Source organism: Embiotoca jacksoni, unplaced genomic scaffold, assembly GCF_022577435.1.
Source record: "Embiotoca jacksoni isolate LCO1_2020_lvr unplaced genomic scaffold, fEmbJac1.0.p SCAF_28, whole genome shotgun sequence".
Taxonomy (NCBI): domain Eukaryota; kingdom Metazoa; phylum Chordata; class Actinopteri; family Embiotocidae; genus Embiotoca; species Embiotoca jacksoni.
The window spans coordinates 2,587,882-2,603,729 of record NW_027185379.1 but is presented as its reverse complement, the minus strand read 5'-3'; the positions used below and the strand labels follow the sequence as shown (position 1 = coordinate 2,603,729).

At 40.7% G+C, this 15,848-nt stretch overlaps 1 protein-coding gene across 6 annotated transcripts in view; it reads left to right on the top strand.

Moving 5' to 3' along the window:
- Window positions 1–15,848, top strand: part of tenm4 (teneurin transmembrane protein 4) — a 138,780-nt gene that overhangs the window by 81,807 nt on the left and 41,125 nt on the right. For 5 of the 6 annotated variants that reach the window (XM_069161182.1, XM_069161180.1, XM_069161179.1 and 2 more), the window contains 6 exons: window positions 21–215; window positions 1,703–1,903; window positions 5,605–5,790; window positions 8,181–8,207; window positions 10,805–10,951; window positions 12,538–12,754. In XM_069161182.1, the coding sequence (XP_069017283.1) occupies window positions 21–215; window positions 1,703–1,903; window positions 5,605–5,790; window positions 8,181–8,207; window positions 10,805–10,951; window positions 12,538–12,754 (973 nt within the window). The remainder of the gene's footprint in view (window positions 1–20; window positions 216–1,702; window positions 1,904–5,604; window positions 5,791–8,180; window positions 8,208–10,804; window positions 10,952–12,537; window positions 12,755–15,848) is intronic. The other variant, XM_069161183.1, reaches the window with a different exon arrangement.

The window sequence follows — 15,848 nt, the reverse complement described above, 5'->3', positions numbered from 1 at the left end:
GCTGTCTGCTCTTTTCAAAGCTGCCTGTCCAGTGCTATGCAGTGGGAATGGTCAATACCTTAAAGGTCGCTGCATGTGTCACAGCGGCTGGAAGGGCTCCGAGTGTGACGTTCCCACCAACCAGTGCATTGACATCACATGCAGCGGCCATGGGACGTGTATCGTGGGAACCTGTATCTGCAACCCTGGCTACAAAGGGGAAAACTGTGAAGAAGGTAATTGGTTTAATAAGTCATTGTAATGTATCCTAAACTACTAAAAATCGATATACTATGGCTGCTGTAACCACCATCTTAGCTTGTTAGTGCTTGACATTTTAAAAGTATACTCATAATGGGAGTGGCTATGAAATTGGTATGACTTACAGTCTGTCAAGAAGTAAAGACAGGACATCCTCTATGAAGAGCGTTACAGCTATAACACTTCATAATATGCATCCTAGGTGACATTTCCTGTATAAATCACGAATATCGGGCATTACGTTAATGGAAACAGTCCATTTATTGTCAGACATTCAGACACAAATTCTGATGTTAATCTATTAGGAACTCCACATTCAGTCGTTGCTGGATAAGGCTTGACCAGATCAGATTGAAGGAGCCATTGTGTTTGTCAGCTCTTGAAGGCTCTCATTTCAAGATGAAAAATGGACCCTGGGAGTTTGATAAATGGGGGTTTCTGACATCCATAGGCCCCTTTTCTATTTTAGGTGGAGTGTTAGCCATAAGGAGTGGAGGGGAATGTGGATGAGAGCCCTTTAACATTTTACCTTTCTTCCATGTGACCTTCAGCCACAATGATTAATTGCCAGGAGAGAGTTTCTTGTCAGTTAGCCTCTGATCTTTGTGCCTTGTGCCCAAACCATCTGCTAAGAGGCAAGGGATCCTGTTTGTCTTACTATAACGGCCTTTATACCCATTTATGTCGCGGTAAAGGGGAGCTGCCATGGCGCGGCCTGCTGCTCTCAGTGGCTAGACATTGCTCCTGCGTCGCACCCATTTGCCATCTGTTTGTACTACAAAGATATTGTCTGGTAGGAAGAATGCGGATATAGTGATCATATGCTCCCACAACGTTTTACAAAGTAAGCACTCATTTTACAACAAATCAAGGAAAGAGATGCTATAGAAACCCTCGTCAATTTGATATTTGTACAATAATTGAACTGATACAGTTTATACTGATACAATGTACAAAACAGATGCAACGAAGGAAAGCCAGTGAAAGGCTTTCTTACACACGCTGATGTTCAAACTGTTTATAGTCAAGCATTACATTCTGTTAATGTGGGTTTTTGTTTCTCCAGCTTTGAACTATGCATCATTGAGGCTTTCACTTCAGAGAAACAGGCTCCTATTATGGGCCTTCCTTTCTAAATGAGGAATTTTGACTGTGAGATGATGGGAGTGTGCCAACAGATGCGTGGGCAGCACCTGTAGGTTTGTGCCATAAGACCGACCCACTGTGAAAACAGCCATTTTAATTTGATTTTAGAAAAAGTGGGCCTCCTTGCATCTCTTTCTATGTGTTCCCTCTGTACCTTCATTGTACATAATGCGAAGCTGGTGGCATCTGCAGCTGAGCTGCAAACCACTGCAGTTGGCATTCTTCTCAAGCTCAAATAGAGATGCCAGGTTGTCTCTGCAAGAGGAAACAGCAGGTGACTGGTGTGTCTGACACTCTCCCCTTTGAACCCTTTTAGTGGACTGCCTGGATCCGACATGCGCAGGCCGAGGGGTTTGTGTCCAGGGGGAGTGCCACTGCTTTGTGGGATGGGGCGGGCCAGGATGTGAGAGCCCCAGGGCCTCCTGCATGGACCAGTGCTCTGGACACGGAGCTTTCCTGGCAGACACCGGAACCTGCAGCTGTGATCCCAACTGGACGGGCCATGACTGCTCAACAGGTGAGTTCTTCCCTCAGATAAGAGTAAACATTGGCAGGGCTCCTTTTCACAGGCCACTGCTGATTTAGCTCTGATTACCAAGTAGAAAAAAGCAATGTGCATTCACAGTAACTGTTGCCTTAAAATATATTAGCCAAGAATTGTATATAACTGTAGGCTTTAAAAAGGATTTAAACCATTGTCTTATGCATTTATGAATGTTGCTAGAGACAGCACTTATAATTATTTTAAGCCTTTAAATGAAGGATTATATAAATAAAACATATTTATTTTTATGTTTTAGTCAGTAAAGAAATAACAAATAATATTGTACTTTCATTGAAGGCTTCAAAGTTTAATAATAGCTGTGAAGATAAAATCATCAGTCAACCATATATTTGTTGCAACATCTCTGCTATGTAATCTCACTTATCTATCCTCAACTTCTGACAAATGGTCACCTGATCATTTTAAAGTAGCAAGTCTAATTTCTAACCTGGCAATATTAAGCTATAATATATATATATATATATATATATATATATATATATATATATATATATATATATATATATATATATATATATATTATAAGCTTTAAGACTTCACGACTGACCATAAACACTAACAATATGTAATAATCTTGACGTGTCTTTCAGTTCATCTCCTGTGTATTAGGAGGACTATCCTCGAATGTGTCTAAATTTATTTCACTGATTGATTCAGTGCAACTTTTGATATTGCTCGTCTCTTCACAGAGGAAAACATTTGTGATTTTCCGAAAAGAAAATAGCTCACATAAAAGCCTCCATTATTTTAATCAATTATCAGTTGGAGGTCCACAGCTGGCAATCAAATTCATTTGATTTCTCTCTGAATCTATTTCATTTAAGAATGGTTTCATTCTCAGTTACCTGATGCTTAGCTGGCATCCGCTGAAAAGAGGGAAACATACATAGCAGGGATATTGTCAGAGGCGTGATCTAATACGAGTTAATGCTCTATGCTGAGTTCTGGCTTTCTTCACTTTGGTTCGAGGTTCGCAGCTGATGATAGGTTCTTTTCTGCTCTGAAAGATTTTTCACCATTGTGCTCATTTTGTCCCTTGGGAATGTTCTCTTGGTAGTCAGGAGTAGGCTGAGCACAAGCTCCAGTTTTCTAGCGAGACTATACCTTACTGAGGCTCGAAGGATAAAAACATGTCTTGTACAATATAAGTTCATCTCTTTACTCAAGTATTATACTGAATAAATCCTTACTGAACTTAATGGTTGGTAGATTGTTAAAGAGCTGTCAAATGTAGGTATTTTACATTCAGTGTTGGCAGATGTGGCAGCTAAAGAAAAAACTAAAAGTTCCCTTTTCACCTCAAGCCAGCTGAATAATTTTATAATTATTCACGAGTATAAATGCTCATGTGAGACGCGTCAGCTCGAACAGGCCTCTGATGTGTTGATTATCAGTACATCAGCTCAGGTTTATGTAGCGGCTGATACAGTTTCAGTCTTTTCAGCTGCTTGCATTCAGACAACAATTTTTATTCCCATAAAATATTTCTAAAATAAGAATTTGAGTACAGCAGTCACTCTGATTCAAGAATCCCTTTATATTCCGAGCAGACACAATGACCTATTAGGTAATCCCAAGGATTTTGAGGGAAATGGGCAGTTAGTCTGGGTTTGCCTCGCAGAGAAAAAGCTCTGTAAATGATGATGAGTTGGCTCTTTATCCTCCTTTATCCTGTTCATTGTAGAGCGTTCTGTGGTCTAATACAACACTAAGCCTGGTGGTGGGGTAGTACAGCTTGCAGCCTATAACCTTGCAGACTGCAGGAAGAAAAAGATAGAAAGCTTTCAATATATCTTTCAAGATTCTTTAATCCCCCTTCTGCAGTACTTTTAAGTCACAAACTCATTTTCTCATGTGGCCTTGGAACAGTACAACTTAGGTGTGCACAGTTGGTAGTAATGCTGATACCAGCCATAAAGCAATGCCTGTGTTTTTATGTCCTTTAATACATGTGTTTCTATGTCATTTTTTGCCATTCTCCCACCTGGAGGAAAGTTTGTTTACACGGCCCTTTAGTGCAAATGGTAACGGCCATCATGGGAATGAGGGTATTTCTCACCGTGGACTCCTCTGGCCACGGATAATGAGGGTTTGCCTGCAAGCTGTAATTGCATCTTTATCACGTTAAAGGTTTCTCCTTTGTTCCAAGACAACTGTTGTCTTATGGTCAGTTTGTGCCTCTTTTCCCTGTCCAATTTACGTCATACCAATCAGAAGAATATAGGCTGTTTTTGAGTTTTCTGTCCAACATATATGCTAATGAGATCAATCAAGATGTGCATTATGTTTGTTAGCACCTCCTATTTAACTGTAATATTATCTTTATAGGTTGTAGGAGGCATAGTTCTATAAATAGTTATCAGGAAATGATTTAGAGGCAGATCCCTATAACCAAATTTAGATTTTTTTTTTTAATTTTTTAATTTTTTTTTTATGTATGACGATTTCTGTTTGTTTGCGTGTTTAAGTAGTCATGAGGGGCACTAATTCAAATGCTGCTAGCATACTTTACCTGAAAATTCAAAGTTAGGTATATAATTAGCCTTTTCATACTTTGTACTGAGCTGTAATTAGCCGGGGACAGTGATTTTGTTTTAATTCTTTTTTAAAGCTTTTTAAGCTGGTAATTTCGTGTTATGGTTGTGCCTGAAAATACCACTCAGATTTAATTTGTAACAATGACAAAATATGCACTGTAAAGGCAGTAATTGACTTATTAAAAGATTTTACCTCCAGTTTGGTCCCCTGTGGTCATATTTGAATTGGCTTGCATAATAAGCCAAGAATACATGGCTATTGTTCATCATCACCCATACTGCTAAGCCCCTTTTATTACAGAATAGTTAATGAAGAGGTTAAACCTTCAATGAGATTCATAAGTAATCTGTCAGTGTTTAATTTCTTTGAGTTTTTGCTTGTCATACTCTCCCTCGAGTTCATGAGACGGGGGTAATGTCTCAGGCTCTATCACGTCCAGTCAGGGAGGTCTTTCAGCTGCCACACAATGGCATCAACCAAGCTTTACCGTGGCTCAGTGTCCTTCATCCCATGAATGTACTTCTTCTTCTAGTACACAGCACTTAGAGAATAAAAAACATTATATACATTAAATAATTCTGTAGAGCCTAACCTCCTACCTGTAATTCATAGCAGAGCACGTTACAAAGCTCTGGAAACTGCATGTACAAGAAATTAAATAGCATTTACAGTTTAATCAAAATGATAGCACAGATATTTTTACCATTTCTACAAGATGTTCCAACCAAGTATTTTTTTCTTCCTTTTCCCCCCCTTGTGGCACAAAGAGGGGAATTTGGAAAAAGGAGGAGAGCCAAGGAAAAGACTAAGTCTGCTAAGGCCTCCACAATCCTTCTCTTTTCTTGGTAATGGACTTATTAGATTTGTATTGTCAAAAAGGATTGCCCCTCATGAGGTCCAGGAATTTCTTTTCAGCTGCCATCAGACAAGGTAGTGGAGCATGGCCGTCTTTCCTTGACAATAACTTCTGGATTTGTCTTTTTTTCACCCTTGTTGCCTTGTCCCATCACTGCCTCGTCTTTCCTTTCCATCCCACTTCCACCCCCCTCCTTCCTTTCTGTCTGTCTTCCCCCACTCTCTTTTTTTGTCTGTTTCTATGTCCCTGTCTCCCACAGAGATTTGTGCAGCGGACTGTGGTGGCCATGGCATTTGTGTTTCGGGCACCTGCCGCTGTGACGACGGCTGGATGGGCACTGGGTGTGACCAGAGGGCGTGTCACCCACGCTGCAACGAACATGGCACTTGCAAGGACGGCAAATGTGAATGCAGTCCGGGTTGGAACGGAGAACACTGCACTATTGGTAGGATGGGAAGAGGTTTTGGTTTGGGTGGGGGGACTCTGTGTGCATATATCTGTCCGTTTGGGAGGGGTTTGGGAGGCCAACAAAGGCATAGGCTGACATTCTGCCTGCGTGTGTCTGAAGCACGGGGTTCGAGGGGTCCAGTTGGAGAAGAGAGGGAAAAGCATGCTTAATTGAATTTGTGCAACTCGGTAAAGCATGAACAGGTTTACTCAAGGATCTGAGGCTTGCCTTCATGCATTTTAATGTGGGAATGTGCTAAGGTGTCCTTTCCTTTTCCTCATCCTTTTCCTCATCTCTTTCTTTGCTCCCTTTCCATTTACTATTAATTTCAAATGCTGACATGTGAGTCATTGAGAGCAGGTCAACCACCGCTTTTAGCTCGATGTTTATACTCACAAATGTTCTTCTCTAAACACACACTCAGAAGTTAAGTTTTCATGGCTTTTAACTGAATGTCAAGAGTTTTTCTGAAGAACCTCGGCTCACATAAACTGAGAAAAGGTTTTGACTGAGTTGACACTGTGTTGCCAGAAACTAAGGTCACAAAGTGCTGTTTGTTTTGTTGTGTTTTTATAATTCTTTAGCTGAGTATGTCAGCAGTGTTTATGGCTTCATCATTTTATTTCTGATTATTATTGTTAAAAAGAGTTAACTGGTAAAAATAACTGAGTGAACTTTTCAAACTGTACACAACACTTTTAGATCTTTGATTTACATCCAGTATGTTTGCTTTTTTTGGAGTTCCTGCAGAGGTGGCATTACCGCTGTGTGCTTTTTTGTTGTTGTCATAAGGAGCAGGTGACTCCAGTAACTATTACAATTCAGCCAAGTTGTTATCATAACTAAGCAGTAGTTGACCTCTGTTTGTGGCCCGTCTCCTCTGTTTGGAATGCGTTCTGCCAAAAGGATGGCATGACGATATTTTCAGTCACGGTGGTGGATGTTCTGAGGTTTGACAGTTTCTTTATTAAAGTGCAACATGAGCTCATTAAGACAAGTGTTTTAATGCTATTACCTCCATGATATTTAGTACCAGCACTGTCAAACCTCCTCTAAATATCAGAGACAATCCAGAGGACATGATGCCTACTGTGCAAGATTGCAACTTTAGTATTTTGTGTTTCTCTGTGTGCAACAATTCTCTTCTCCTCCCTTCTCTTCTCTTCTAATTCTTTGTTTTACTAGGGGGAAATAGTTGAATGTGTTTATTAAAGTAGTGTACCTGCGATTCGGCAATATTGTTTAATTGAGTATTTTCAGTTAATTTCTGTCTTTTTCTTCATACTCAAATATTTCTCAGAAAATAATTGTTCACTACATAAATATTTGAATGTTGTGGCAGTATGTCATGTTCTTATCAACCAGCATTGTGGTAATACTATTTTACTAGTGTAAGAATACAAGTAAAAGATCTGCCACTGGTGATACACCCACTCAAACATCAGAGGATGTGAAACACAATGACCATCTTTTCCCCCTCTGCCACAGAGGTTTAGTGAACAGAAATTTGCAACTCTCACACATACGAGTCAAAAGGAAGATGGGACAAAAGTTGAAAATGCTTATAGGTGAGGGCTTTGTTTCATGTTCAAATAGATAAACACACATTTCCTCAGTATTCTGATGCACATCTTGAAGCAGAGCTGCCCGAGTACAGAGCCTTGACTCAGTCTGTGAATGTTTTATGTGCTACCCTTACATTATTGATGGGACTTTTATAAGTGCCATATTGAGATCCCAACTCGACAAGAATATTCCTCAGTGTCGTCCATTAAGAAGCCAAAGATTTCAATTTAAATCAATTTTCATTATTGAGAGCTCTGCACTGGCCCTGTGCCCCATGCTTTGGAGCACAAGAGGTCTGATTTAACCCCCACCATTGGCAAAGCCTCTGATGACCTCATCGTATATTGAGGTGTTTCAAGATTAAAAGCACTTTTGGTTGAACATCCTGACCTGTATGATATTGCCTACGAGATACAAGGGCAATAATGTGTGCATCAATCATGTTGCTTTTTGAAATCCTCCCCTGAGATGTTCTGCAGATCCAGACGGTTAATAAATAGAAACAGATTGAAATGTTCTTTCTGAACGTTTCACTTTTTTATTCTCTCTCTTGCTCCTTCTGTATCCCGCTCACTTATTCTCTTTCTGTGTTCCACAACTTCCCCTGTCTTTTTTTTTCCCCCATCTCCATCCTTCTCTGTGTTGGAATGTATTTGTTGTGTTGCTTGTAATGCATGCTTGTACTGCTTCATGACTGCATTTTTTTTCCTTTGTTTTTTAATTACCTTTTGTAATGTAAACTAACACATTGCCTTGCTGTCCTGTCATGGAAGTGGCACTATTCAAACCTCCCTTATATGTCCTGTCTTTTATCTCCCAAGCTCACTATCTGGATAAGGTAGTGAAAGGTATGGCATTCCTCCTTCCTTCTATTTTGCCCTCCTTCCATTATAACTCCCACCAGCATTAACAAATCATGCACACACACCATGCTCTTCCCCTACATTGACATATGCAAACACTATGCACCTCTTGTTGCTCCTAACAACTCATTCTAAAGATCCCCCCCTCCCATCAACTTTTTGCCATATTGTCACACAGTAATCTCCACTTAGCACTTTCGCACCTGGTGAGTCAAGTTGTGCTGCCTCCTTTGTGTACATCTTTGCTTTCTCAATAGGAGGGTGTTGGGGGAAAAGGGGCTACATAACCTGTGCCATGCATTATGGATGAGCGTGCAGCTGTGAGCGGGGCCTGATAGGTGCTGAAGCTGCATCCTCTCTAATTAAAAGAGTTCATGGTCTGGTTGGTGCAGGGCAAGCAGGGGGTGGAGGCTCTGCTGCAACCCTGCCTTCTCTGCCTCCAGCACATTCTCTCACTCAAACTGTGTCCTTGGTAATGGACCACCTGGCATGAGAGCGGCTGCCAGAGGAGTTCTTCGTACACTTGCAGGCTCACGTTTGGAGCTGTTTCAGGACGGCTTGGGCCGGGCTCTGCAGGGGCCCCCCTCTGAAAGGGCTGCCAATTAAGTTGAACTGGTGCCAACACAGAGTGGATCTTTATTTATCCTTGTAAGAAACATTCAGAGCTTACTAATCATCTATTTCTTACCAGAGTTGTTTTGTCCATTTGCTCGATAAAAGCACGGCTAATGCCCCAAAGTCTCTAAGAGGCTAGACACTTTGTAAAGGCATTAGCCCCAGTAGTGAATCACTTTTTTCAGGCAGACAAGAGGAAAATGGAGATGGAATCGTTTATTTTTCCTACAGTCGATTGGAAAAATAATCCAATTGTCAATTCATCAACATTATTTAATTGTTGTTAATGGCTCATTTTGTTATTCAGCTTTATTTATATAGATTCTAAGGAGCTGTTCACAGTTCAACGAAAACCCACGGACTTCTCTGTGGTACAAAGAAACGGCTACAATTAAGAAAGAACAATTGTAGTTCACTCTTGCCTTACTTCATTATCCTTTTTTGAACTGACAGCCACTGTGGCTAAATGTTATAAAATATTAAACTTTTATATAATAACATTTTATATGCTGGTCTTCTATGTGATAAACCAAGTCCATACCAGAAAAAAAGTTGTGGATGGCAATTTTATCTCGTTCCAATAACTTTCTGGCCTTTCTTTGTTTTAAATATCCAAGCGTACAAGTAAATGTGGATTGCTCAGTGAACTGTGATTGTACTTTGACTCATTTCATAATACCGTCCTTGCTACTGATTGCAACAACCAAAATTTGACTTGTGAATCACTCAGCTAACCACGTGATCTACAACATTCATCTATTCTTTGTGCTGCTTCTACCTTTTATCCTCATGAATACTTATCTCTTTTTCTCTCATCACTGTTTCTCCCATCAGCTGATCTTTTCCCCCTAAATATGTCTCCCATTCACCACACCTGTCTCTCTTCTTCTCTCGCACTCTCCGTCTCCCACTCCTGCTCTATCTGTGTGTGATGTAAGAGCAAACAGCAGAGACAGCTGCCCCAGTCTCTTCAGATGATAAAATGGGTCAGCTGAGTATTCTCTCTATCAAGGCAGCTTGCTAACAACACAAACAGTGGCAGACTTAAGCATTTGATATTTCGAGATTTTACCGTCTGCCTCGGTGACGGGATGCGAATCATAAGGTACCAGATAAATGTCAAACAGCCGAAGAAAAACAGTGATAAACCTCTGATCTCTGTCCTTGTGAAGACCCATCCAAAGAGAAACAGTGGAATGTTTTCACCTGTCGTTCTGCTCCAGCCTGCTTTCAGCTCCCCGCCAGGTCACATGCCAAGGAACACAGTTAGTGCAACCAAAGACCACCCTTGTGTGATGCTATTGAGCTCACTTTTTTACCATACTATTTTATTTTGCCTTATGCTTTTCTTAACGACGGAGCACATACTCTTCCCTGAAGGCATAATCTTATGGATTGATAAGAAGAGTCTCGGGGCAATTGATCAAATAGTAATATAGACCTTTTTTTTTTTTTTCAATAACTCATGCAGCTCACTATTATATATTTTTAGCAGTTATGTTATGATAATGATGGTCAGAATCCCAAATCACATTAATACAGATCCAATTATGTGCAGAAATACCAGCTTATTCTTTACACCACTGCTCTCATTATCCAGCTGGAGGAGCATAGATACAGGAGGCCAATCTACTGTAGTAATGAGTGAATATTGATTTAGAAGATCCCTCTTATCTGATTTTACTGCAAAGGGATATTAGACACTTCACAATAGGTGTATCAAATTAATCAACTTCAGCTGAGGGTCATTGCAGGCACCCTCACCCATTTAAAACCTCAGCATTACTTTAGTCTACAGAGTAATGTTAGCAACAAATCATTGTCATCAACAAGCCTGCATTTTTGTCATTGTTTTTTACTGTTGGTGTTTCTTCACAAACAATATACATTGTTTATCTGGTACCCTTTAAACTGCTTTATTTGCTACTCTGTGCCGATCTTTGTCTTTGTCCTTTTTTGTTACACAGAGGGCTGCCCTGGTTTGTGCAATGGAAATGGTAGGTGCACTCTGGGTAACAATGGCTGGTACTGTGTGTGCCAGCTGGGCTGGAGGGGCACTGGCTGTGACACCTCAATGGAAACTGCCTGCAGTGATGTCAAGGACAACGATGGAGGTAAAATCACAAACAACACACAGCAATGCCTTCTGACCCTGGCCAGGCCTCAACAGGACCTCTTAAGCAGACATGATTTGACTATAAAGTTAGCCACCTTTGTGCTTAAGAATATTATGTACCGGCTTTATGCTTTCCAGTTTCAGTTGTACTCTTACATAGGTGAGGAGAAGTAATGGCTTTTAGCCAGTCATCTGGACAACAGGTTTTTATTAAAAAAAAAAAAAAAAAAACAGTGTGCCTGGCCCGCGGCCTCAAACATTCACTGTCCCCAGGGAGAAGTCTTTGCTCTGCCCTCTAACTAGCCCTGAGCAGAGCCGGGCACACACACAGAGCCAGCCGGGGGGCTGCAGCGCTGTTTAAGCCAAGAGAGAGACGTGACGTCCTTTCTTCCAAACCTCATTCTGAGCTTGAGATATGCGCTACCATCCCTTATTTATTCAGGGCTGTTTGTCTCATCACTGTACAGGAACCACACAGCTCTCAATGGCAAAAGCAGGGTGCTGCTGGGGATTTGACTGACTCCTGACAGCAGGGTTTATTTTTATCACCCATCTGGCCAGATAGGCCCCTGAAAGCAAAGGGTAGGGAGTCCAATGACCCACTTCAGCAAAGTAAAGTGCATTGCACAGCACCTCTTTCTTTCTTGTGTTATTTTATCTGAATTACTGATAGACGGCCGTGAGCAATGCTGGAGGTGTCCAAATGTTTCACAGCATCCGATGCACAAGAATTAGCTCCAATCAGGTAGTAAAACATCAGTCAGAATCAATTGTCCCCCACCTTGCTTTTCTGTCTGTCTTCACTCTTGATATCAAATAAGGTAAAAAGTCCTTTAGAAATAGTATGCAATATAAAAGAATATAAAAAGAATACTGCTAATGATTCAAATATGCAGCACACTTCAGATGTGTCACAAAAATATTGTCTCTTCTGCATATTTTATATTTTCCAAAATTCCTATTGTAAATAGAGAAATATTTCTGTGAGATACAAGTACGATGTTAAAGAAATTAACAAAGTAACAGACTTTCCAAATAAGAAACAGAAGCACAAAGAAACAGACAAGGACTGGAAAGGCAGGAGCGAGCCAAGGAAACTGAGTCGACAAAAGATTGACTTCACAATTTGAAGATGAGTAGTTGTACCATCAGGTCAGAACTGGCAGACAACAGTCAGACTCTGGTACAACCCACCTGCGGTCATCAGAGGACATTTTAGTGTCAGTAACCTGTAAAGGTTACTGACAAGCCCATAACTTGCAGCCAAAAAGTAATCTCTCTGATGTGAAAACAAAGCAACTCCCCGATGTACAAAGACACAAGTACTTAAGTGCAGAAAAATACCAGCAGGCGCCCTGACCTGCTGGTATTGTTTTTAAAAGCATTCGCAGTTAGCAGCATTTTTCATTCGTGACCGAAACTTTTGCACAGTACTGTATATGCTTAGTTTCTTTTTACCAGGTGTGTGTCCAGGCTGTTGTTTAATGAGCCAATGTGTGTGTGTGTGTGTGTGTGTGTGTGTGTGTGTGTGTGTGTGTGTGTGTGTGTGTGTGTGTGTGTGTGTGACTTGTTTGACCTTGTCAGATGGCCTGGTGGACTGCATGGATCCAGACTGCTGTCTCCAGGCAACCTGTCACACCACCCCTCTGTGTGTGGGCTCCCCGGATCCCCTGGACATCATCCAGGAGACACAGATGTCCTCTTCACAGAGCAACCTGCAGATTTTCTATGACCGGGTGCGCTTCCTGGTAGGCAGGGACAGCACCCACATCATCCCCGGAGCCAATCCCTTCGATGGCAAGTGAGTGACTTAGGCATTAGTCCCACCGGACACCACCCAGTGGGACCTTCTCTAACCCGACAGAATCTGTTATTCTCCTCCAAAAGTATTTTTAACATCAATATCACTATTTTCTGCATCACCCTTTGTCTTCCATGAGATTATACTCCATTAGTTGAGTCAGTCAAGTTTGTAATTGCTGCAACAAGACAATGATCTTCAATGAACTGCATTACACCGAACATCACTTTTTTTTCTTTTTCTTTTTAAGTAATGACATTTAAGGTGCGAGCACAAATCAATGAGTTGATTTTATTTGAATGTAAGTCAGTTGAAATTACACTGCCATGGTCATTGCCTCTTATAAACCAGAATGAAGTGAGCGGAGAGTGGTGGTGTGCACTGCTCAAAGGATGATGGACAGATGATGATGGACAAACAGAATGCGGCTAAAAGCAGGGAGCCTTCCCTAGCAAGAGAGGCATCTCATATTCATGTATTGTGATTACTTTTACTGTAATCCATCTGAGGCCCCCTCCCAAAGGCAGAGCTCATGACACCCCAGCCCTGGAATCTGAGATCCTTTCATATTAGGCAGAATAGCAGTCAAAGTCCCAAAAGGTTCCCCTGTCTCTGTTTTCTTTTGTCTCCTTCTCTTTTCATCTTTAATCGCTCATGAGGCTGTGTCACTTATTTGCATCTCACTTGCTTGTGTGTATCTCTGTCATCATGGCTTATTATACTCATGTGACAGAAACAGACAGTCAAAACAAATTAACTGAGAATAAGATAAGTTTGAGAATATAAAAAAAAAAAATTCTGGTGAATTTTTTTTTTTTTTTTTTTAATATATATATATATATATATATATATATATATAGAATTGTGTCAATTTGGGTTTTGCTATTTGTTTTTTGCTTTTTTACTTACTTATTTCAAAAGGATAGTGAAAGGTTGTGGTTTCAGACGTCACTATATTTAGTGCCGCAGAGCTGCTGCTTTGTTCTTGAAGAGAAAATCAATTTCAAACGTGTCCCTGCTCAAGCAGGATCATTTTCTTGAGCAGACTTTGCAACACAAGACATCCCAGTATTGGGTGCATGTTGAAATGTGAAAATGATGTGTTTCTGCTGACCCAGTATCGTCCATCTACCTCACTGTTCGGAGTAAAACATCTTTCTAAATTTCTACACTGCTCAAACTCAGTGTGTTGCTCTTTTAGTTCTTAATCATCTGTATATTATCAGACATCAGTAGTCAATTTGTTTGCAAGCAAAAAAAGAAAAAAAAAATCGATATGAATTATAACAGCTGTCAACGAGCTTAATTTGTGCCCGTTTTTTTTTTTTTATATATATATATTTTGTAGAATTGTCAGCTGACACTTAAGAGAAGCCCCGTAACATTTTCCCTCATTGACATTTTTCTGGCTTTCAAGAACCACTCAACATTTTGAAGTTATTCACTGGACAGAGGAAGAGGCGTAGGGATTTGAGTAATACTCTTGTCTCTCTCACAAGATGCAGTCATAAATAAGTAAAATGAAGAATCCAGAGATGAGCTGCAAGATTGGAGGCCTCGGCTCACCTAAAAATATCAGTGATAATCTATTATTCATGCTTGGTATTCATTCCCCACCCACTGACAGATATGAGCAGTTATGACAGGGGGGCTCTGAGCTTCAGATGAGCCTTACAGGCACGTCTCGGCATCTTCCTTCCTGATATGCGTGCCCTGGTCATCCGATCATCTCTCTATTGATCCACTAACCACTTCCTCATGCTAGTAGACATGTTGGACTGCTATTTCTGATGTTTCCCACCACAAAAAGCTGCAAAGGTGCCACTGAATGAAGCATCTGCCACTGCATAAAACGTCTTGATTCTCCACCATGACACATAATACAAGAGACCGCTTTGGCCTTCCACTGGATGCTGACCGGAATAGTAAGCAGGGACTTTGTCCATGGAACAATTTGGGCAAAGATTGATAGCTGGCTTATAATAGCAAGGCAGAAACCATTTGCTTCATTTGCTGGCTTGTGTTTTTATTATTTTATTTAGAGCTCTTTTATGCGCGTCAGGCCATTAATGTCAGGAAATCTCCTGTTTGTTTTCTTCTCAGCGTGTCCTACCACTTATAGCAGCATTATATATTTGTAGAGCTAAAAATTTACATTGCCATCGACTCACTTCACACTCCTCAGCATGCTGCGTATCACACAGACAAGGAAAGAGGGCTCCAGTGACATGCTTACATTTGCAGCAGGGTTTACCCTATAATCAAGTCATTTGCGTGGGTAATGATGTTTTTCTTGCCTCTGTGGTAATGGTACTATTTATTAGTCTCGCTCATTGAAAGTTCTGTACACTCAGGTCTGGCGTGCATTTTTTTTATTGTGTCTGAAACACTACTTTGAGGCAACTGTACTTTTCTTACAATTACATACTGGTGAAACATTTCAGACATACGCAAAATTACTGGTTACCCAACATAACCACCTCTGCTGCAAGCATTTGTGCTAAATCAAAATAGCAGACTTCCTCTTCTCTCGGCATGCCTTTTAAAGAGCATATCTTAACAGATAATGTTATTCACACTTTCACTTGTATAAGTAAGATACTTATTTTTGTCCAGTTATGATATTAGGTGGAGAGACAGTTCAAAGCTTGTTAAAGTTCAACATGTTAAAGGTGCAAGTAAGGGGTGACAAAATCCACCACAACACATGACTGGATGATGTGTTGTTCGGGACAATACTGAAAGAAACTAAACCAGAGATAAGTTCAAGCTGAGTCCCAGGGCTTCACCTGATTATTTTTCACAACATGTCCTGCCTTTGCCCTCTGTGGAAGATGCATGATAAGCTGCAGGTTGGAGATATTGTGAGGTCCCCTTCCACTTTGTGAATCCCCTCAGACTTATGAAATCGCTCATGGAGAGGAAGTTTCTGCAGCGAATTCTTCATGCTTCCTTTGCTGCTCTCTCTTTACTGTTGTATTTGATGTCAATATTTAAATCATTTGTCTTGACGGCAAGGAATCATCTTCCCATGTGGTTCAACACAGGCAGGAAGGAGATAGTTTCACTTTCACAGCTCCATCTGAAGAAAATG